Source organism: Rutidosis leptorrhynchoides, chromosome 6 (genome assembly GCF_046630445.1).
Source record: "Rutidosis leptorrhynchoides isolate AG116_Rl617_1_P2 chromosome 6, CSIRO_AGI_Rlap_v1, whole genome shotgun sequence".
NCBI classification, from domain to species: Eukaryota; Viridiplantae; Streptophyta; class Magnoliopsida; order Asterales; family Asteraceae; genus Rutidosis; species Rutidosis leptorrhynchoides.
Genome location: NC_092338.1, coordinates 277,503,617 through 277,528,118, shown reverse-complemented (window position 1 = coordinate 277,528,118; position 24,502 = coordinate 277,503,617). Strand labels below are relative to the sequence as shown.

The 24,502-nt window shown below is 36.9% G+C and overlaps 1 protein-coding gene across 1 annotated transcript; it reads right to left on the bottom strand.

Annotated features, from left to right (window-relative positions):
* Window positions 1-21,511: 21,511 nt before the first annotated feature.
* Window positions 21,512-23,790, bottom strand: LOC139851779 (5'-adenylylsulfate reductase 3, chloroplastic-like). Its single transcript, XM_071840943.1, has 5 exons — window positions 23,634-23,790; window positions 23,384-23,548; window positions 22,819-22,948; window positions 21,913-22,711; window positions 21,512-21,820 (listed from the first exon to the last, which is right to left on the bottom strand). Exons 1-5 carry the CDS (start codon window positions 23,701-23,703, stop codon window positions 21,590-21,592), a joined length of 1,395 nt encoding a protein of 464 aa, XP_071697044.1. The 5' UTR covers window positions 23,704-23,790; the 3' UTR covers window positions 21,512-21,589.
* Between the last annotated feature and the right edge of the window lie 712 nt (window positions 23,791-24,502).

The window sequence follows — 24,502 nt, the reverse complement described above, 5'->3', positions numbered from 1 at the left end:
AGAGCTGCTGGCCCGTCAGGCCTTCTGGACGGCGTCCAAAAAGCTTGGACGGCGTCCTAACCTTCATTGTTGGACGGCGTCCTAAAGTCTGGACGGAGTCCCAATGAACTGAGTCTGAAACTGAACTTGTTTTGGTCGTAACTTTCAAACCGTAACTCCGTTTTCGACGAATCAAATATCGTTGGAAACGTAATGAGATTTACTATCCAATGGTAAGGTTTTAGAACATCAACTCCAACTTTATTTGGGATCCAAATATACACTTACATGCCTCGTATTTCGAATGTCGTTCGAAATAACTCGTAACTGAAAACGGGTGTTACAACTCTCCCCCACTTAAATTGGATCACGTCCTCGTGATCTGCACATATAATAGAAGTTAAGCAGTTCTCCCTCGAACATCTCCGCTTTCAATGCGGAGTCACACAAGTAGTACTTGCATCCGCACTCTCGCTTCGTGCACTAATGCATCATAATACAACAATATTGGGTAATCAACCCACGAGTCGAAACAACCGTAACCGTTGCTCCTACGCCGAGTATCCAAACTCATACCATACACTTCACAATCGTCCTAAGAGTAGAACAATTTGCTGACAAACATCGTCGTCACGCCTCACGATCTTATGAAACACAACCAAGCCCGACATCCATAACAGCTTCTATAAATCCGAAGATCTAACCACACGCTAATAATCACTAGCATGCACTACCCAACAAACGATAACTCACACACCCAACGTCCAGAGTTTCCATATAGGAAAATACGAAAATCACTACATATACCTTCAAGTTCTCTCAGCTACAACTCGCCACCAGCTACGTCCGTAGCCATATCACTCAATCAATCAATCCGCACACGACCAATCCGTCACTGGATTAATCCAGGACAACAATAATACACCATGTGCTGAGCAAAACATCAACACTCAATGAGGGTTCCTCCTCTAAACCCTACGACACAACCACACCAGACGGCTTCCTAGTACTAGCATGGAGACTAATCATATACTAGAATCCCGTCAAGGCGAATTATCACCACAAAATTCCGCAATTTGCTACACGATCTACAAAAATATTCACCACGCCGGGTGGACCTTCCTACCTAGACCGTCCGTTAAAGATGGTCTCGACATTTCAATGCAACTAACAATCGCATTACTAGGGAACACACTCTCGCAAACAAACAACATCCGCGTGTCTCGATGTGAGACAATCAGAATCGACACTCTCCGCCACACATTCGTCCATAAAGTGGAATAATCCACTGAAAATCTCCACGATTGCGTTTCCTGACAGGGAAAATATGATATTCGTCACGATATCGAACTTGTTCTCATTCAATTATACTGTCCGGGTTTCACGACAACCCAAATTTTTCACTACGGGAGCACCCGCAACGACAACTTCATTCTCTCACTCCGGGATCTCAAACTTCACATTTGGTCTCATACCGCACATTGGTACTACACGACCACCTTACATAGGAAGTCTTACACTTCCTTCGATCCCATCATCACAATCTTCACGCATAACATTCTCGAGTTGTAACTAACAATCGTAAAGCACGATCTCGAGTCGACATTAGCAACCCGTCACTCTTCCTCGTTAGGAGCTCCGAATACCCATTGAGGCTTAGCACGGTATGCTCCAACATTTCACTATACATAACACCACTGGAGTTTTCCTCGGGGGGCAGTAAGAAACTCCCCCACTTAGGATTTATCTCTCTATTCTCACCGCCAAGATGATAACATCCCGCGGAATTGTAATTCCACGTCACACCTGGCCATTGTCACCGTTGGTCATAAACATCAATTCATCGCAAATTCACTTTAAGCTCTCAGAGCCGACATGCACAATCACTTAAGACGTCGTACACGCAATGAAATCGCACCTTCATACCACACTTCACAACTAACTACCTTAATCGTTCGAAAAGCAAACTCCACCAAAGTCTTACATATGCCTCTAAGCCTAGGCATATGTCACGCCGCTTACTTAGTCGTGATTCTCAGTCGAGATCACCCGACCTTCCACTTGACGAATCGTTATCAACAATTGCTCACTCTCATAGAGAAGAGTGACCAATTCTGACACCATAATTGCGTCTACCACAATATCAACACTTCATCAAAACCCTTCGGACTAACCGACCATTAAGTCCGTCACCGGCTCACCGGTCATCTTTACCCGTCTATCACTTAAGAGCAACAAGATTCGCTCACCCGTCACTTCATAAGAAGTATTTGTCACAATGCTCTTAAACTTCGACTTTCGCAACCGTCGAATTACCATCACCCGTCGATCACTATTATAATCTCCGATGCTTCCAAGGGTATCTCACGGGCACCCTAAGCACAAAGTGATCACACCACTACCGGAGTTGAACATTACACTAGCAGGTATAAAAAGGCACCTGACGCAGTGTCATGCAGACTCCCACCACAATCAAATGAATTTTAGAAAATCGATCTTTAGGTTCCATACACCCGATGTCACCCATCTCTCTATAATAATGACCCGAAGTCATACCTACCCGACAACCTTACGGTTTATTGTCTTATCGAAAGTTCCTAGCGATCACACGCTACCCGCAGTTTCCACAAGGCCAAACGATATAGCCTAATGAGGCCCTTCATCTAACCCAAAGAGATGCTCGGGGATACCAAGTCTTACACCCTTCTACATCTCGATAAATCCACTACTACAAGGGATATTCCATTAGGAATGTTGCCCTATAATCTACAACACACTAACGCAATCAACATTACACGGATCCCACTCCTATGAGTTTAACGACCCGAAGACTCCTCGATTCGCCAATTCCAAGGCGACTCACAACAAGAATCCTAACACGATTCTCTAACCACACACTCTACCGAGTGTAACTCAAAACTACAACCATTAGACTTGTCGCATTCCATTACAGAATTCAAGTCCTCGTCGCACACACGCAAACGTAAATCGATCTTCCTAGTTATGATGGGTAACTAAAACCAATAACAATCTCAATAATGCACCCACTACTTAGGGTGGCTAAGCACGCACCAAACTTGTGAGTTGGCTCACTCACTTAACTAACCGAATCCATCGTAACACTTCACGACTCGCAACGAACCCGATGCGACTACAAGCACATCACCCGAGACAACTATCACTTAGGAACCAATAAAGATTCCTTATTTATCCCGAATCTACCCCAACCATGCCACGTTTCCTCCGTTCGGTACTCGTCATGTCATGCTTGATGTCAAGATACACTTTCGTAATAATGGTGATCGGTCACTATTACAAATGCGTACCTTACCATTTTCACATGGTCACGCAAAGTACTTTATCCGGACTGACGCAACATTCACACAAAATAACACGTGATATTTCCTGGTACCCGAATGACCAAAGTCCTTACCGCAAACTTGATCACTCAAACCGCCAAGTATTCGAATCTCTCCAATAGATTCGTCCCTAGGACACCGTACGAAATAGATACCTGTATATATATATATATATATACACCTATATACAATATTGATATTGCTTAATAACATCATATATATCTATCGCAATATCGTGTAAAATGCTCTAGAATCGAGGATAATGAAGGCGTTTCTACAAGTGATAATCCAAGATGCGCAAATTTGTATCGGAAGAGTGATTTACAAAGAGTTTTGATGATTTATGACATTGGTTGATCCCGATATGACTTAAGGTCTATTTAGTGCTCTAAAATGGTAAAACAAAGCTTCCAAGGTGTTAGGCTTCGTCCAAATAAAAGAGGATTGAAAAGAAAGCGAAACAGTGGATTTCAGCATATCAGGATGCCGTCCTGGATTTGAAGACGCCGTCCAGCCTCTTGAAACAGGACGCCGTCCTGTATTTGAGGACACCGTCTAGCTATTAAGGACGGGACACCGTCCAGCCTTTTTGGACGCCGTCCCGTAGTAGGTTTCAGCCGACTTTTGTGCTTTTTACCTACTTTCTCCACTTTAAAACTACTGTTTTGAGGGACTGTTTAATAACTTACGAACCAGAGAGTACAGAGACGATTTTTTAGGAGCAAAATTGGAGAACTCCAAGCTCTTGGAAGGGGCTCAACATCAAGACATCAAAGATCAAAACCTTCATCATCCAAGAACTCCTTGTTCTTGTAGGTTATTCCTTGTTCTAAAACAATGATTTCAGTTGTTAATCTGATTGTTATGTTGTCTGTTACCATGATTGTTGGCTAGTTTCTATAATGTTTGTCTAGATTAATAACCAAGGTATTGGATGTAATCTTATTGATTGAATGTATTATGTGTGATAGATTAAAGCTTGAATTAAGAACCATGCTTATTGCTGTGAAAATCATTTGTATCTAGTTAATTGATATGTTGTTGATAAAGAGAACTCTTGTTGATGTATCATATTGATTTACAATCAACTTGTCTTAGATTGATTGTTTACTAAACCGGACCAAGGGGGTAAACTAGATTAAAATGGTTAAACAAAATAGGAATGAATTGTGTAGAGCGAACGCAAAGACAATTGTTATTCAAGTCTTTGATCTAGCTAATCAACTAGTCACAAACGAAAAGGTCTAAGTAATAGGGAACCCTCACTTAGTAATTCTAGTTTGAGTACTCGCTAAAGAGAACTCTTGACGGGTCGATTTAGGTGATTAGCATGCTTTTAATAGTTATTTGATTACAAATACAAGAACCATAGTGAAAAGGGAACCCTTGATCTTGTGATTGTGTTTGCGTGTTTATTCAAGAGAACTCTTAGTAAACCTATTAGATAACTTACACACATAATTATTCAATCAGGCCTTAATATCAAAACTTACATCCAATACCGAGGGTAAAATATCTAGATGAACATTTCATCTCTTTGATTTAAATCAAAACTATCTTACTTGCTTTCTTTGCATTTATTTTCATCTTATAAATTTAAAAGACCAAAAATATTGTTTTTACATTTAACCTTCTCTGATTTGGCTAAATCGTTAAATGGCCACCAAAACATAAAACTTGTACCTTTAAGTTTCATTTACTTAGTCAATCATAATATAGTTTCTAATTCTAGTTTGGCTAATACAACTGTCCTTGGAACGATACACGGAACTAAACCAGTTACTATACTACTACACGATCGGGTACACTGCCCGTTAGTGTGTAGAAATCTTTAATCGGTATTTTTCCATATTATTTTATACGACACTTCTCGCACATCAAATATAATAATAAATGTAGACAAGTACACCGCAACAACAAGTCAACCTACAACCTAGGTGACAATCACTAAAACAACGTCCAAGTTCGACTACTTACATTAGGCACTAGCAATCTAAGGCACTAATTTACTCACGAAATAAGGCCCCACATCATCACACTTTGGACAAAAACAAGTCCTAGTTAGTCACCTACTCTAAGGCACTAAAAAATCTCAATCCGACCCGTAATCCTACAAGTCCCGCAAATAACGCACAACCGCCAATAAGTATAAGACTAGGCACCTATTCCAAGGTCACCTAATTCCCTTAGACTATGCTCTGATACCACTTGTAACAACCCGACATCATTTTACCAAAAACACGCCTTAATTTTTTTTTTGTCAGACAGCGTATCTGGACGGCGTCCCAATATCTGGACGGCGTCCAGAGATAAAGACCAGGACGGCGTCCCATGATTCTGGACGGCGTCCAAATGAACTAAAGTGGACTGATCAGTTTTTATTTACACGCAAGTGGAAAACCCGCTTCCTGACACTTTTAAACGTAACCAATTTCACAATATGTCATATTAAGTAAAACTAAGATGTTTCCACCATAAAAACAAGTTTTACAACCCCGGGCTCACAATGACCCGTTTTACAAATAAAGTAGCAGTTTCGACCCATTTATCTCTTTAGACGGATTAGAACTCTACAACCCAACCCGATACCAAGAGCATAATTCCGGGGACTACCAAAACCCCCATCCGCGTCCAATTATCCGAAAGCTACCCCATCAAGCCCAACCGCTCCTGCACGTCTAGTCTAACAACTAGCTAGCATCAATAACACAATACCTGTAAAAAGGTAAACAACGAGAGGGGTAAGCCGAGGCTTAGTGAATGCAATAATTATACACATACATATATAATATACCTACTTGCAAACACTTACTCACATACCGCATACATGCTAGCAACACAATTAGCTTATCATCACAATTACAAGCTATAACCTCCAATAATCAAGCTAGCATAACAAAAGCATATATAATATGAACAAATATAATATGCTTACGCTACAACACAAATAACCATGGTTAACCAATAGTACAAGGGAACGGCGCTCGCGAAAACGCCATCGGTGTTCATAACATCCGTTAGGGCACTTAACACCTCGCACCACTAACCCCTAGGGTGGCACCTTAACACCTCGGCACATCACCCCAAGTGGCATCTTAACACCTCGATGCAACACTCATTATTTTACGGAGTGGTGTCTTAACACCTCGACACTACACTCCTAGGTGGCATCTTAACACCTCGATGCAACACCCGAGTGGCATCTTAACACCTCGATGCTACACTCTTCACGTGAAACGTGGTGTCTTAACACCTCGACACTACACATTTCACGCTACAACAAATAGATACATTATATACCTACGCATATAATTATTCCACTCACCTCGAATTGCCCGCACAAGTCATAAACGTAAATCGCCTCCAAAAGCAACCGAGCAAACCTTTTACCTATAATACGCATATAGATATACAAACAATCAACATACATTCTCCACGAGAGAATTCGACTTCAACACCCTTAACCAAGGGTTTACACCTATCACCACAAACCGCCCATTTAGACACATAAAGTGGACTTCACCAATTACCACTACGGGTGGTAATTCCGACCCATCCAACAAGTACAATTTAACCAAAATTGCTTATCATCTAATTAATCCAAAATTAAAGTCATTACCAAATTTGACGCATCTAAGTCAACCCATTTTGACATAAGTCCCAAAAACATCTTTAATCACTAACGGCTAGTGACTAACTTTCCAAAATACCATTTAACACTTGAATCAAACATTTATATACTTGGTTCATCAAATCTTGACCCATAACTTAGTTTGACACCGAATCAAGCTCACTTGACCCAAAATACCCATTCGACCCATTTTGACCTAGATTAGGGTTTACACCCAAAAATCAAGTCAATACAAGTGTTCTAAGGTTTAACTAACACATGCAAGGTCCAAACTAACAATTCCATCAATTGAAACCCTAAGTCACCAATTCGGGTTTACATACATGAATCTTCCCCAAAAACCCCCAAACTTCACAATAAATGGGTTATAACTCTAACTAGCACAAACTTTAACTCAAACAATAATCTTAACAAAGAAATTCGGATTTAGTGCTTACCAACACTACCAAAATGTAGCCGTGAACGAAAGGAACAACTTTAACTCTCGAGCTTTGACCTGAAACGCTCATCTTCTTCACCAAACCAAGCTTTCTCACTCTAAATTAACCCTCTCTCTCTAAAATAAGATGAGAGTGTTTTGTGTGGGTGAGAATGAGTTCTAGATCATTTTTGATGATCCCAAACCGACCCCAAGTGAAAAGACCCAAATACCCCTTTTAATTTGAGTAAAATAGAGCTGCTGGCCCGTCAGGCCTTCTGGACGGCGTCCAAAAAGCTTGGACGGCATCCTAACCTTCATTGTTGGACGGCGTCCTAAAGTCTGGACGGAATCCCAATGAACTGAGTCTGAAACTGAACTTGTTTTGGTCGTAACTTTCAAACCGTAACTCCATTTTTGACGAATCAAATATCGTTGGAAACGTAATGAGATTTACTATCCAATGGTAAGGTTTTAGAACATCAACTCCAACTTTATTTGGAATCCAAATATACACTTACATGCCTCGTATTTCGAATGTCGTTCGAAATAACTCGTAACTGAAAACGGGTGTTACACTATGGTATCTCAAGATTACATAATATACAATACAAGTTGATTAAGTTATGGTTGGAATAGATTTGTTACCAATTTTCACGTAGCTAAAATGAGAAAAATTATCCAATCTTGTTTTACCCATACTTCTTCATTTTAAATCCGTTTTGAGTGAATCAAATTGCTATGGTTTCATATTGAACTCTATTTTATGAATCTAAACAGAAAAAGTATAGGTTTATAGTCGGAAAAATAAGTTACAAGTCGTTTTTGTAAAGGTAGTCATTTCAGTCGAAAGAACGACGTCTAGATGACCATTTTAGAAAACATACTTCCACTTTGAGTTTAACCATAATTTTTGGATATAGTTTCATGTTCATAATAAAAATCATTTTCTCAGAATAACAACTTTTAAATCAAATTTTATCATAGTTTTTAATTAACTAACCCAAAACAGCCCGCGGTGTTACTACGACGGCGTAAATTCGGTTTTACAGTGTTTTTTCGTGTCTCCATGTTTTAAATCATTAAGTTAGCATATCATATAGATATAGAACATGTGTTTAGTTGATTTTAAAAGTCAATTTAGAAGGATTAACTTTTGTTTGCGAACAAGTTTAGAATTAACTAAACTTTGTTCTAGTGATTACAAGTTTAAACCTTCGAATAAGATAGCTTTATATGTATGAATTGAATGATGTTATGAACATCATTACTACCTTAAGTTCCTTGGATAAACCTACTGGAAAATAGAAAAATAGATCTAGCTTCAACGGATCCTTGGATGGCTCGAAGTTCTTGAAGCAGAATCATGACACGAAAACAAGTTCAAGTAAGATCATCACTTGAAATACGATTGTTATAGTTATAGAAATTGAACCAAAGTTTGAATATGATTATTACCTTGTATTAGAATGATAACCTACTGTAAGAAACAAAGATTTCTTGAGGTTGGATGATCACCTTACAAGATTGAAAGTGAGCTAGCAAACTTGAAAGTATTATTGATTTTATGTAACTAGAACTTGTAGAATATATGAAGAACACTTAGAACTTGAAGATAGAACTTGAGAGAGATCAATTAGATGAATAAAATTGAAGAATGAAAGTGTTTGTAGGTGTTTTTGGTCATTGGTGTATGGATTAGATATAAAGGATATGTAATTTTGTTTTCATGTAAATAAGTCATGAATGATTACTCATATTTTTGTAATTTTATGAGATATTTCATGCTAGTTGCCAAATGATGGTTTCCACATGTGTTAGGTGACTCACATGGGCTGCTAAGAGCTAATCATTGGAGTGTATATACAAATAGTACATACATCTAAAAGCTGTGTATTGTACGAGTATGAATACGGGTGCATACGAGTAGAATTGTTGATGAAACTGAACGAGGATGTAATTGTAATAATTTTTGTTAAGTAGAAGTATTTTGATAAGTGTATTGAAGTCTTTCAAAAGTGTATAAATACATATTAAAACACTACATGTATATACATTTTAACTGAGTTGTTAAGTCATCGTTAGTCGTTACATGTAAGTGTTGTTTTGAAACCTTTAGGTTAACGATCTAGTTAAATGTTGTTAACCCAATGTTTATAATATCAAATGAGATTTTAAATTATTATATTATCATGATATTATCATGTATGAATATCTCTTAATATGATATATATATACATTAAATGTCTTTACAACAATAATCGTTACATATATGTCTCGTTTAAAAATCATTAAGTTAGTAGTCTTGTTTTTACATATGTAGTTCATTGTTAATATACTTAATGATATGTTTACTTATCATAGTATCATGTTAACTATATATATATATATCCATATATATGTCATCATATAGTTTTTACAAGTTTTAACGTTCGTGAATCACCGGTCAACTTGTGTGGTCAATTGTCTATATGAAACATATTTCAATTAATCAAGTCTTAACAAGTTTGATTGCTTAACATGTTGGAAATATTTAATCATGTAAATATAAATCTCAATTAATATATATAAACATGGAAAAGTTCGAGTCACTACAGTACCTACCCGTTAAATAAATTTCGTCCCGAAATTTTAAGTTGTTGAAGGTGTTGACGAATCTTCTGGAAATAGATGCGGGTATTTCTTCTTCATCTGATCTTCACGCTCCCAGGTGAACTCGGGTCCTCTACGAGCATTCCATCGAACCTTAATAATTGGTATCTTGTTTTGCTTAAGTCTTTTAACCTCACGATCCATTATTTCAACGGGTTCTTCGATGAATTGAAGTTTTTCGTTGATTTGGATTTCATCTAACGGAATAGTGAGATCTTCTTTAGCAAAACATTTTTTCAAATTCGAGACGTGAAAAGTGTTATGTACAGCCGCGAGTTGTTGAGGTAACTCAAGTCGGTAAGCTACTGGTCCGACACGATCAATAATCTTGAATGGTCCAATATACCTTGGATTTAATTTCCCTCGTTTACCAAATCGAACAACGCCTTTCCAAGGTGCAACTTTAAGCATGACCATCTCTCCAATTTCAAATTCTATATCTTTTCTTTTAATGTCAGCGTAGCTCTTTTGTCGACTTTGGGCGGATTTCAACCGTTGTTGAATTTGGATGATCTTCTCGGTAGTTTCTTGTATTATCTCCGGACCCGTAATCTGTCTATCCCCCACTTCACTCCAACAAATTGGAGACCTGCACTTTCTACCATAAAGTGCTTCAAATGGCGCCATCTCAATGCTTGAATGGTAGCTGTTGTTGTAGGAAAATTCTGCTAACGGTAGATGTCGATCCCAACTGTTTCCGAAATCAATAACACAAGCTCGTAGCATGTCTTCAAGCGTTTGTATCGTCCTTTCGCTCTGCCCATCAGTTTGTAGATGATAGGCAGTACTCATGTCTAGACGAGTTCCCAATGCTTGTTGTAATGTCTGCCAGAATCTTGAAATAAATCTGCCATCTCTATCAGAGATAATAGAGATTGGTATTCCATGTCTGGAGATGACTTCCTTCAAATACAGTCGTGCTAACTTCTCCATCTTGTCATCTTCTCTTATTGGCAGGAAGTGTGCTGACTTGGTGAGACGATCAACTATTACCCAAATAGTATCATAACCACTTGCAGTCCTTGGCAATTTAGTAATGAAATCCATGGTAATGTTTTCCCATTTCCATTCCGGGATTTCAGGTTGTTGTAGTAGACCTGATGGTTTCTGATGTTCAGCTTTAACCTTAGAACACGTCAAACATTCTCCTACGTATTTAGCAACATCGGCTTTCATACCCGACCACCAAAAATGTTTCTTGAGATCCTTGTACATCTTCCTCGTTCCAGGATGTATTGAGTATCTGGTTTTATGAGCTTCTCTAAGTACCATTTCTCTCATATCTCCAAATTTTGGTACCCAAATCCTTTCAGCCCTATACCGGGTTCCGTCTTCCCGAATATTAAGATGCTTCTCCGATCCTTTGGGTATTTCATCCTTTAAATTTCCCTCTTTTAAAACTCCTTGTTGCGCCTCCTTTATTTGAGTCGTAAGGTTAGTGTGAATCATTATATTCATCGATTTTACTCGAATGGGTTCTCTGTCCTTCCTGCTCAAGGCATCGGCTACCACATTTGCCTTCCCCGGGTGGTATCGAATCTTAAAGTCGTAATCATTCAACAATTCAATCTACCTACGCTGCCTCATATTCAGTTGTTTCTGATTAAATATGTGTTGAAGACTTTTGTGGTCGGTATATATAATACTTTTGACCCCATATAAGTAGTGCCTCCAAGTCTTTAATGCAAAAACAACCGCGCCTAATTCCAAATCATGCGTCGTATAATTTTGTTCGTGAATCTTCAATTGTCTAGACGCATAAGCAATCACCTTCGTTCGTTGCATTAATACACAACCGAGACCTTGCTTTGATGCGTCACAATAAATCACAAAATCATCATTCCCTTCAGGCAATGACAATATAGGTGCCGTAGTTAGCTTTTTCTTCAATAACTGAAACGCTTTCTCTTGTTCATCATTCCATTCAAATTTCTTCCCTTTATGCGTTAATGCAGTCAAGAGTTTTGCTATTCTGGAAAAGTCTTGGATGAACCTTCTGTAGTAACCAGCTAGTCCTAAAAACTGGCGTATGTGTTTCGGAGTTTTCGGGGTTTCCCACTTTTCAACAGTTTCTATCTTTGCCGGATCCACCTTAATACCTTCTTTGTTCACTATGTGACCGAGGAATTGAACTTCTTCCAACCAAAATGCACACTTTGAAAACTTAGCGTACAATTCTTCCTTCCTCAATACTTCTAACACCTTTCTCAAATGTTCACCGTGTTCTTGGTCATTCTTTGAGTAAATAAGTATGTCATCAATGAAAACAATGACAAACTTGTCAAGGTATGGTCCACACACTCGGTTCATAAGGTCCATGAACATAGCTGGTGCATTAGTTAAACCAAACGGCATGACCATAAACTCGTAATGACCGTAACGTGTTCTGAAAGCAGTCTTTGGAATATCATCTTCTTTCACCCGCATTTGATGATACCCGGAATGTAAGTCAATCTTTGAATAAACAGACGAGCCTTGTAGTTGATCAAATAAGTCATCGATTCTCGGTAGTGGGTAGCGGTTCTTGATGGTAAGTTTGTTCAACTCTCGGTAGTCGATACACAACCTGAATGTACCATCTTTCTTCTTGACAAACAAAACAGGAGCTCCCCACGGTGATGTGCTTGGTCGAATGAAACCACGCTCTAAAAGTTCTTGTAATTGGCTTTGCAGTTCTTTCATCTCGCTGGGTACGAGTCTGTAAGGAGCACGAGCTATTGGTGCAGCTCCTGGTACAAGATCTATTTGAAATTCAACGGATCGATGTGGGGGTAATCCCGGTAATTCTTTCGGATATACATCGGGAAATTCTTTTGCAACGGGAACATCATTGATGCTCTTTTCTTCAGTTTGTACTTTCTCGACGTGTGCTAGAACAGCATAGCAACCTTTTCTTATTAGTTTTTGTGCCTTCAAATTACTAATAAGATGTAGCTTCGTGTTGCCCTTTTCTCCGTACACCATTAAGGGTTTTCCTTTTTCTCGTATAATGAGAATTGCATTTTTGTAACAAACGATCTCTGCTTTCACTTCTTTCAACCAGTCCATACCGATTATCACATCAAAACTCCCTAACTGTACTGGTATCAAATCAATCTTAAATGTTTCGCTAACCAGTTTAATTTCTCGATTCTGACATATATTATCTGCTGAAATTAATTTACCATTTGCTAATTCGAGTAAAAATTTACTATCCAAAGGCGTCAATGGACAACTTAATTTAGCACAAAAATCTCTACTCATATAGCTTCTATCCGCACCCGAATCAAATAAAACGTAAGCAGATTTATTGTCAATAAGAAACGTACCCGTAACAAGCTCCGGGTCTTCCTGTGCCTCTGCCGCATTAATATTGAAAACTCTTCCGCGGCCTTGTCCATTCGTGTTCTCCTGGTTCGGGCAATTTCTAATAATGTGGCCCGGTTTTCCACATTTATAACAAAATAGATTGGCATAACTTGTTCCGACACTACTTGCTCCGCCATTACTCGTTTCGACACCATTTGTTCCTTTCGTTCTATTAACCCCTGGTCCGTAGACCTCACACTTCGCCGCGCTATGACCATTTATTTTACACTTGTTACAAAATTTGGTGCAGAACCCCGAGTGATACTTTTCACACCTTTGGCATAGCTGCTTCTGATTGTTGTTGTTGTTGCGGTTATTATTGTTGTTGGGATGATTGTTGTAGTTGCTTTTGTTGTTGTTATTGTTGTTGCTGTTGTTGTTGTTGTTGGGCCGTTTGTTGTAGTTGCGATTGATGTTGCGATTGTTGGGATAATTGTTGCGATTATTGTTGTAATTGCTGTTGTTGTTGTATTGGTGATTCTTATCACCGTTTTCCTCCCACTTTCTTTTGACTTGCTTCACATTGGCCTCTTCAGCAGTCTGTTCTTTAATTCTTTCTTCAATCTGGTTCACTAGTTTGTGAGCCATTCTACATGCCTGTTGTATGGAGGCGGGCTCGTGTGAACTTATATCTTCTTGGATTCTTTCCGGTAATCCTTTCACAAACGCGTCGATTTTCTCTTCCTCATCTTCGAATGCTCCAGGACACAATAGGCACAATTCTGTGAATCGTCTTTCGTACGTGGTAATATCAAATCCTTGGGTTCGTAACCCTCTAAGTTCTGTCTTGAGCTTATTGACCTCGGTTCTGGGACGGTATTTCTCGTTCATCAAGTGCTTGAATGCTGACCACGGTAGTATGTACGCATCGTCTTGTCCCACTTACTCTAGATAGGTATTCCACCATGTTAACGCAGAACCTGTGAAGGTATGCATAGCGTACTTCACTTTGTCCTCTTCAGTACACTTACTTATGGCAAACACCGATTCGACCTTCTCGGTCCACCTTTTCAATCCGATCGGTCCTTCGGTTCCATCAAATTCCAAAGGTTTGCAGGCAGTGAATTCTTTGTAGGTGCATCCTACACGATTTCCTGTACTGCTAGATCCAAGGTTATTGTTGGTGTGTAGCGCAGCCTGTACTGCGGCTATGTTTGAAGCTAGAAAAGTACGGAATTCCTCTTCATTCATATTCACGGTGTGTCGAGTAGTCGGTGCCATTTCCTTCAAAATAGTCAAATGGAACAAGTTAATCATACAGAATATTAAGAGTAGTTAATAGTATTTCGTAGCATAATATGAACTCATTTATAAAAGCTTTTTCTTCATATTAGCGTTTTATAAGTTTAAATTCGAGTAGTACCTACCCGTTAAGTTCATACTTAGTAGCTAATATACAATTCAACTACTACAATTCTATATGAAAAACTGATTATAATAATATTTCGCGTTCAAACTTTTATACAATATTTTACAAACTTACAATACCGCTTATTTTACATAAAGCATGAAATATAGCACACAATAACTTTGATACAAGATAGTTGTGAAGATAATTCTAGCTAGTACACAAGTCGTTCAGCAAAGGCAATAAAGACACGTAATTCATACGTCCAGAAACAAGTCATGCATTCTGTTTTTACTAGGACTACTTCTCATCCTTGGTCTTGTGGAACATAACCGTTATGGCCGTTGATAATACAGCGTGTTGTAACGTCGTCAAAGGGATGAGGGTTACGTAATGTCCAACAGTCCCGTAACAATCTAAAAACCTCATTTCTTACCCCAATTACCGACTCCGTCACTTGTGGGAACGTTTTGTTTAATAGTTGTAGCCCGATGTTCTTGTTCTCACTTTGGTGAGAAGCGAACATTACTAATCCGTAAGCATAACATGCTTCTTTATGTTGCATGTTAGCCGCTTTTTCTAAATCACGAAGTCCAATATTCGGATATATTGAGTCAAAATAATTTCTTAACCCATTGCGTAAAATAGCATTTGGGTTCCCCGCAATATATGCGTCAAAGTAAACACATCGTAACTTATGGATTTCCCAATGTGATATCCCCCATCTTTCGAACGAAAGCCTTTTATAAACCAAGGCATTCTTTTAACGTTCTTCGAATGTCTTACAAACTGATCTCGCCTTAAATAGTTGTGCCGAAGAATTCTGACCGACTCTAGACAAGATTTCATCAATCATGTCTCCGGGTAGGTCTCTTAAAATATTGGGTTGTCTATCCATTTTGTGTTTTTATACTGTAAAATAGACAAGAGTTAGATTCATAAAAAAATATATACTTATTAATACAAGCAATTTTTACATATATCATAAAGCATAAGCACACTATATTACATATATTATACCACACGAATACAACTATCTTATTCCGACTCGCTTGTTTCTTCTTCTTCGGTTTTGGTTCGTTTTGCCAAGTTTCTAGGGATATATGATGTTCCCCTAATACGAGCCGTCGTTTTCCACATTGGTTTAGAAAAACCTGGTGGTTTAGAGGTTCCCGGGTCATTGTTACAACTTAAGGACTTCGGGGGTTGACGATACATATAAAGTTCATCGGGGTTGGAATTAGATTTCTCTATTTTTATGCCCTTTCCCTTATTATTTTCTTTTGCCTTTTTAAATTCAGTTGGGGTAATTTCTATAACATCATCGGAATTCTCGTCGGAATCCGATTCATCGGAGAATTGGTAATCCTCCCAATATTTTGCTTCCTTGGCGGAAACACCATTGACCATAATTAACCTTGGTCGGTTGGTTGAGGATTTTCTTTTACTTAACCGTTTTATTATTTCCCCCACCGGTTCTATTTCTTCATCCGGTTCCGATTCTTCTTCCGGTTCCGATTCTTCTTCCGGTTCCGACTCTTCTTCCGGTTCCTCTTCGGGAATTTGTGAATCATTCCACGAATCATTCCAATTTACATTTGACTCTTCATTATTATTAGGTGAGTCAATGAGACTTGTTCTAGAGGTAGACATCTATCACATAATATCAAACGCGTTAAGAGATTAATATATCACATAATATTCACATGTTAAAAATATATAGTTTCCAACAAAATTTGTTAAGCAATCATTTTTCAAGTAAACACGGTCGAAGTCCAGACTCACTAATGCATCCTAACAAACTCGATAAGACACACTAATGCAAAATTCTGGTTCTCTAAGACCAACGCTCGGATACCAACTGAAATGTCCCGTTCTTATTGATTAAAAACGTTCCATATTAATTGATTTCGTTGCGAGGTTTTGACCTCTATATGAGACGTTTTTCAAAGACTGCATTCATTTTAAAACAAACCATAACCTTTATTTCATCAATAAAGGTTTAAAAAGCTTTACGTAGATTATCAAATAATGATAATCTAAAATATCCTGTTTACACACGACCATTACATAATGGTTTACAATACAAATATGTTACAACAAAATAAGTTTCTTGAATGCAGTTTTTACACAATATCATACAAGCATGGACTCCAAATCTCGTCCTTATTTAAGTATGCGACAGCGGAAGCTCTTAATAATCACCTGAGAATAAACATGCTTAAAACGTCAATAAAATTGTTGGTGAGTTATAGGTTTAACCTATATATATCAAATCATAATAATAGACCACAAGATTTCATATTTCAATACACATCCCATACATAGAGATAAAAATCATTCATATGGTGAACACCTGGTAACCGACATTAACAAGATGCATATATATAAGAATATCCCCATCATTCCGGGACACCCTTCGGATATGATATAAATTTCGAAGTACTAAAGCATCCGGTACTTTGGATGGGGTTTGTTAGGCCCAATAGATGTATCTTTAGGATTCGCGTCAATTAGGGTGTCTGTTCCCTAATTCTTAGATTACCAGACTTAATAAAAAGGGGCATATTCGATTTCGATAATTCAACCATAGAATGTAGTTTCACGTACTTGTGTCTATTTTGTAAATCATTTATAAAACCTGCATGTATTCTCATCCCAAAAATATTAGATTTTAAAAGTGGGACTATAACTTACAGTATGTTCAAAATATATTGGAATCAAAGTATGTTCAAAGTATATTGGAATCAAAGTATGTTTAAAAGTGGGACTATAACCTGCATGTATTCTCATCCCAAAAATATTAGATTTTAAAACTTGCATGTATATCAAAGTATGTTCAAAATATATTTACAACAGTTTTAATATATTTTGATGTTTTAAGTTTATTAAGTCAGCTGTCCTCGTTAGTAACCTACAACTAGTTGTCCACAGTTAGATGTACATAAATAAATCGATAAATATTATCTTGAATCAATCCACGACCCAGTGTATACGTATCTCAGTATTGATCACAACTCAAACTATATATATATTGGAATCAACCTCAACCCTGTATAGCTAACTCCAACATTCACATATAGAGTGTCTATGGTTGTTCCGAAATATATATAGATGTGTCGACATGATAGGTCGAAACATTGTATACGTGTCTATGGTATCTCAAGATTACATAATATACAATACAAGTTGATTAAGTTATGGTTGGAATAGATTTGTTACCAATTTTCACGTAGCTAAAATGAGAAAAATTATCCAATCTTGTTTTACCCATAACTTCTTCATTTTAAATCCGTTTTTAGTGAATCAAATTGCTATGGTTTCATATTGAACTCTATTTTATGAATCTAAACAGAAAAAGTATAGGTTTATAGTCGGAAAAATAAGTTACAAGTCGTTTTTGTAAAGGTAGTCATTTCAGTCGAAAGAACGACGTCTAGATGAGCATTTTAGAAAACATACTTCCACTTTGAGTTTAACCATAATTTTTGGATATAGTTTCATGTTCATAATAAAAATCATTTTCTCAGAATAACAACTTTTAAATCAAAGTTTATCATAGTTTTTAATTAACTAACCCAAAACAGCCCGCGGTGTTACTAAGACGGCGTAAATTCGGTTTTACAGTGTTTTTTCGTGTCTCCAGGTTTTAAATCATTAAGTTAGCATATCATATAGATATAGAACATGTATTTAGTTGATTTTAAAAGTCAAGTTAGAAGGATTAACTTTTGTTTGCGAACAAGTTTAGAATTAACTAAACTATGTTCTAGTGATTACAAGTTTAAACCTTCGAATAAGATAGCTTTATATGTATGAATCGAATGATGTTATGAACATCATTACTACCTTAAGTTCCTTGGATAAACCTACTGGAAAAGAAAAAAATGGATCTAGCTTCAACGGATCCTTGGATGGCTCGAAGTTCTTGAAGCAGAATCATGACACGAAAACAAGTTCAAGTAAGATCATCACTTGAAATAAGATTGTTATTGTTATAGAAATTGAACCAAAGTTTGAATATGATTATTACCTTGTATTAGAATGATAACATACTGTAAGAAACAAAGATTTCTTGAGGTTGGATGATCACCTTACAAGATTGGAAGTGAGCTAGCAAACTTGAAAGTATTATTGATTTTATGTAACTAGAACTTGTAGAATATATGAAGAACACTTAGAACTTGAAGATAGAACTTGAGAGAGATCAATTAGATGAAGAAAATTGAAGAATGAAAGTGTTTGTAGGTGTTTTTAGTCGTTGGTGTATGGATTAGATATAAAGGATATGTAATTTTGTTTTCATGTAAATAAGTCATGAATGATTACTCATATTTTTGTAATTTTATGAGATATTTCATGCTAGTTGCCAAATGATGGTTCCCACATGTGTTAGGTGACTCACATGAGCTGCTAAGAGCTAATCATTGGAGTGTATATATCAATAGTACATACATCTAAAAGCTGTGTATTGTACGAGTACGAATACGGGTGCATACGAGTAGAATTGTTGATGAAACTGAACGAGGATGTAATTGTAAGCATTTTTGTTAAGTAGAAGTATTTTGATAAGTGTATTGAAGTCTTTCAAAAGTGTATAAATACATATTAAAACACTACATGTATATACATTTTAACTGAGTCGTTAAGTCATCGTTAGTCGTTACATGTAAGTGTTGTTTTGAAACCTTTAGGTTAACGATCTTGTTAAATGTTGTTAACCCAATGTTTATAATATCAAATGAGATTTTAAATTATTATATTATCATGATATTATCATGTATGAATATCTCTTAATATGATATATATACATTAAATGTCTTTACAACAATAATCGTTACATATATGTCTCGTTTAAAAATCATTAAGTTAGTAGTCTTGTTTTTACATATGTAGTTCATTGTTAATATACTTAATGATATGTTTACTTATCATAGTATCATGTTAACTATATATATATATCCATATATATGTCATCATATAGTTTTTACAAGTTTTAACGTTCGTGAATCACCGGTCAACTTGTGTGGTCAATTGTCTATATGAAACATATTTCAATTAATCAAGTCTTAACAAGTTTGATTGCTTAACATGTTGAAAATATTTAATCATGTAAATATCAATCTCAATTAATATATATAAACATGGAAAAGTTCGGGTCACTACAATAAACACTTCCAATTTGCTCTTTTTAACAGCATTTTAGAAGTGACCGATGGAGTTATAAGCCACCCACTCGATCATATACGGACTACGTGTCTGGAGAAAACCTCAAATTAATTATCTGCAAATAAGGCACAATCTAGAAAAAAATCCTAGAACCCTCGAACCCATAAAACCCAGATACCTCGAGACCATTGCTTAGTTAATGCAAGTTGCGCTTTCAATATCCTCTTAACAGGAATCTTTTTAATCTAAAAATCTAAAAGATGCTGTGAGTTTTTAAATGATTTTAAATTTTAACTTTGTGATAAGTTAAATGAATTTATATGTGTAAAATTAGTAGGTTAAAAAAACGGATGTATATCCGTTGAACAACGGTTATAAAGCTTGGACCAATTAGATTTCGACCCCCTTTTTCCGTCACATTCGTTTGAGAGATAAACCGGTGGCACTTTCCATTGTATAAGCAAGATTGGTTGTCACATTTGCAACCTACGCCACTATCCATCAAAGTTTGACGCCCCGCTAATGGCGCCAGGGGCGTCAAAGTTGTCCAACTCAGTTGACGGGTGCTGTTTGACGCCGCATTAGGATCAGTCCAATTGAATTGGTGTAGTTCAAAAGATATAAAACAACAAACAATAACAATTCATCTGTGTAACATTGTATAGGTGTATAAATGCTAGGAAAGGTCAGTGTAATAATCCTTTATGCGTTTAGCCATTTATATGGTATTGTTGGCAATTTTAATGGTTGACAGTGATTTCATGGAGATATACACTCCTATTAGGAACAAGTTCTAAATTCCGTATCTTTCATTTTACAGTTTACTTGTATTTTTGGTTTTCTTAAGGGTGATGATCCTCGTATCTATCATTTCACCGTTAAATATGCTTTGACGTGCATAGTTTACAACACTTGCAAATTTAGAGTGGTATAAATAAAAATGACAGTGTGAGAATCCCATTTTCTTTTGTTAATACTAGTAGAAGATATGAACAGGGGGATGACAAATATATATATCGAGTTTTAAACTGTAAGGTTCACATAACAAACACAACCATCTTGAGTAATTTTAGACCCGGTACATTATACTCGCCCTCGATTAGCTAAACAGGGAAACATTATAAAAAATGTTGAAATTGTAAACATATATGCAGACTCGTTTAAATGTAGAAATTTACAGTCTCTCTTTGAAAGGATTGCGATGTTTCTACCTACGATGAAATAGAAGATTACATCTCATTCTAACCGGATCCATTAAACCAAAACATAACCATTGACCCGTCGGTTTTTTTTTTTTTTGGGCGAAAATAATAAGAATCCGTCGTTTCTTATTATTAACCAGAAACTGAGCAAATTTCACATGATCAACATCTTCATAATCTTATTATTTAATGATTAAAAATTTGGAAAACGATCATTCCCCTACATACAACTAGACATCTCTTTGAATCGAAGAGACTTCAAGTACAAACATACTTAAAACATTACACCCCCAACAACTAGCCATCACATATAAACATTCCAACTCTACCATAACAAGTGTCCATCAAACAAAAGACCAAAACCGGGACTACAATAAATGATGAAAAAACTATACTAGTACGATACGACGAGATCAGCTTCGGTTGTACACTCGCATACAAGTCTTCAATGCACTAACACATCGGAAGTTACTTTTGCTTTAATCATCTAAGGGCATTAATGAAAGCAATCAACGAGTCGGCATCTCTCTTCTCAGATGGGTACTTGATCGGCCTTGATGAATGTTTCGGGAAAAATAGGATTGTCGGGTAGCTTCCAAGCTGCAATTTTTGCTGCGCAAACGCCTTTTGATCACCATCAGCATTAAATTTGCCAACCTTCACATCACTTCCAACTAACTTATCAGCCAATTCAACATATGATGCTTCCATTGCCTACAAAAACACAAATGTTAGCACATTTGTAATGTACAAGTGATCTTTGCATATAAGAAAATTCAGCATTTAATGAAGAATAGATCATATACCTGACAAAATGGGCACCAGGGTGCGTAAAGAACAACAATCCAAGCGTCTTTTCGATCTTCCATCTTAAGAAGATTTTCCACACCGGGTCGACTCAAGTTCACAATGTTTTGGCTCTCGAAGATATCAGAAACCACGGTTTTGAGGTTACCGTTAACCGATGTGTTTCCGTTTACATTTTCCTCTATAAGGTTCCCTTTGTGAAGCCCACACTCTTTGGCCTTGGCATCCTCCCACCACCATCTTCCTTCCCTCTCGTGTTGACCAGGTAAGACCGACCTAGTACACGGCTCGCACCCAATCGAGATATACCCTTGAGCATGCAACGAGTTAACTGGCACATCCATGGTTCGAAGAAAGTTCCAAATATCGTTACCGGCTACATTAGCCACAGGGTTCCACTTCACTAAACTTCCTGAACCACCATCCAAGCCTTCAAAAGCCGGGTCCACTTGAACCACTGGAACCTCGGATCTAGTACCGGGAGACTGGTCTTTTCTTTGACCCGTGATCCAGGCCCGTAAACCCTTCAAAGCCCGTCTCAAAGGTCGCACCTTTCTCACACGACAACATTCTTGATGACCGTCTTCATAAAATGAAAACAAACCTTTGGTTCTAACCAAGGCCTGAACTTCTACAGCATCCGGAAACATGTACTCAATCCGGATGCCGTAGTGCTTCTCGACGGTATCAAAGAATTTGTAGGTTTCAGGGTTCAACCGCCCGGTATCAAGACTAAAAACCCTAAACGGACGTCCAGTGAGGTGAGCATACTCGATCAAAGCAACATCTTCAGCACCACTGAAATCAAGTAAAAAAAAAATGAAATGTTAAACATCATTTAACATGCAAATATGAAATGAATACTTGTAAACAATGTTTTCATAACTTGTACTGTGAGTGGTTACCTGAAAGCTATAGCAATATCATTCCCATATTTTTCAAGGGCTTTATCCATGATTTCAAGTGGAGAAGCCTTTTCAAGATTCTTAGCCAATTTCTCAATGTCCTCAACCTCTACGGTTTTGTCTACCACATCTGTATGATATAGTTAACCAATACAAAGGGCATTACAGTCAATTCACAGAATCTGAAATCTTCATTATGTTAATTAGTAATACACCCCTAATCATTCCATTCAACTACTATAACTGAACTAATGAAGATTACTTGTGAGGTCAAAATAGTAACTTTTCAAACTTCCATCATTTTATTTAATTACATATTTGAATGAAAACTATATGATATAAACTACACTTGTATATAAAAATCACTACCAAATTTATAGTTATATTGCAGCTTTGAAGCTTGACCATTAAAGTCAAAACATTAATTATCAAAGTCAATTACTAACATCAACAGGTTTCGCTGGTTAATCCTACAAAATATGACTGAAATACCATAAATCAATCCTAATTGCACGAGTAATTAGAAAAAAAGCCCTTAAATTGATCTTTAATTAATCTAACATACCAGGAGCAAATACGGTAGCAGCAGAAGGAACAATCGAATCATTCCTTTTAGGTTCAGCATTCAAAGCATTAACCTCCGTTGACCGTTTCCGGGATACATTTAATCCCGCCGGTGCCGGAATATACCTATTGGACGGTTGATAATTACTTGAGCTAAACAGTACACCTATTAAACACAAAAAAAATTAAAATTTACAAAGAGTAACAGTAAATTAATTAAATGATGAATATTATAAATTGATTAAATTTACCTTGATCTTTTCGGGAATTAGAAGATGAAAAAACGATTGAAGTAGATGAAGAAGTAGCAGCTAGCGCCATTGTTTAATTAAGGTTAAAACACGTACTGATTATTATAGAATTGTAATCGAAATTTGATTAGATTTTGTGAATTTTGAGGATGAAATTGGTGAAGAATGAAAGGGGATTTATATATGAAAACAGAGGAGAAAACGGATTATGAAAGGTGTGAGGGCGGCCTTTCAGGTTCATTGAATCTGGACATATTTGTTTTGAATGTGTGTGTGTTTTTCCAGAAAAACTCGCACTGGAAAGTGACGTGGCATAATTTAACGGAAGTTGAGGGTCAAATTTTTGACCTTAGCTAACTGCTTATGTCACTTGGTGGGCCGAACATAGGCCCAAATGGAATCTAGTCCTTTCGTGCATCTTTCGCTTTTCGACTTCAATTCTATTGTAGTGTAAAATATAAATAAATTATAATTATAATTATAATTATAAATATATATAAATATAATATAAATTAGGTATATAATTAGGGAGATGATTCTCACACACACTTTTTTGATCCTCACACACCTATTTTAACTTTTTACTCTTCTAATAATACTCAATTGGTGTGTGAGGATCAAAAAAATGTGTGTGAGAATCATCCCCCATATAATTATATTATATTATATATTATAGTGGTAGGATCAAGAGGGAAGTAGCCATTCGGAAGGAAGCGGGGGAAAACAAAAACTTTTTTTTTTTCGTTTTTTGAAAAAACTTTGTTCACGAACATTATAGATGAGATGAAAATATGAACATTTAGTAGAGACACTTTGTGATAAATGTTTTTATTTTGGCGGGAAAACGCTCGAGGAAGTAATATATAACA

What these genes read in the sequence shown, in the direction of transcription:
- LOC139851779 (XM_071840943.1), bottom strand. Translation starts at nt 23,703, where the DNA reads ATGGCGCTAGCTGCTACTTCTTCATCTACTTCAATCGTTTTTTCATCT. An exon ending in TAATTCCCGAAAAGATCAAG is followed by an intron (nt 23,549 to 23,633) that starts GTAAATTTAATC and finishes TGTGTTTAATAG; the next exon opens with GTGTACTGTTTAGCTCAAGT. An exon ending in CCTGGTGCCCATTTTGTCAG is followed by an intron (nt 21,821 to 21,912) that starts GTATATGATCTA and finishes GTGTTTTTGTAG; the next exon opens with GCAATGGAAGCATCATATGT.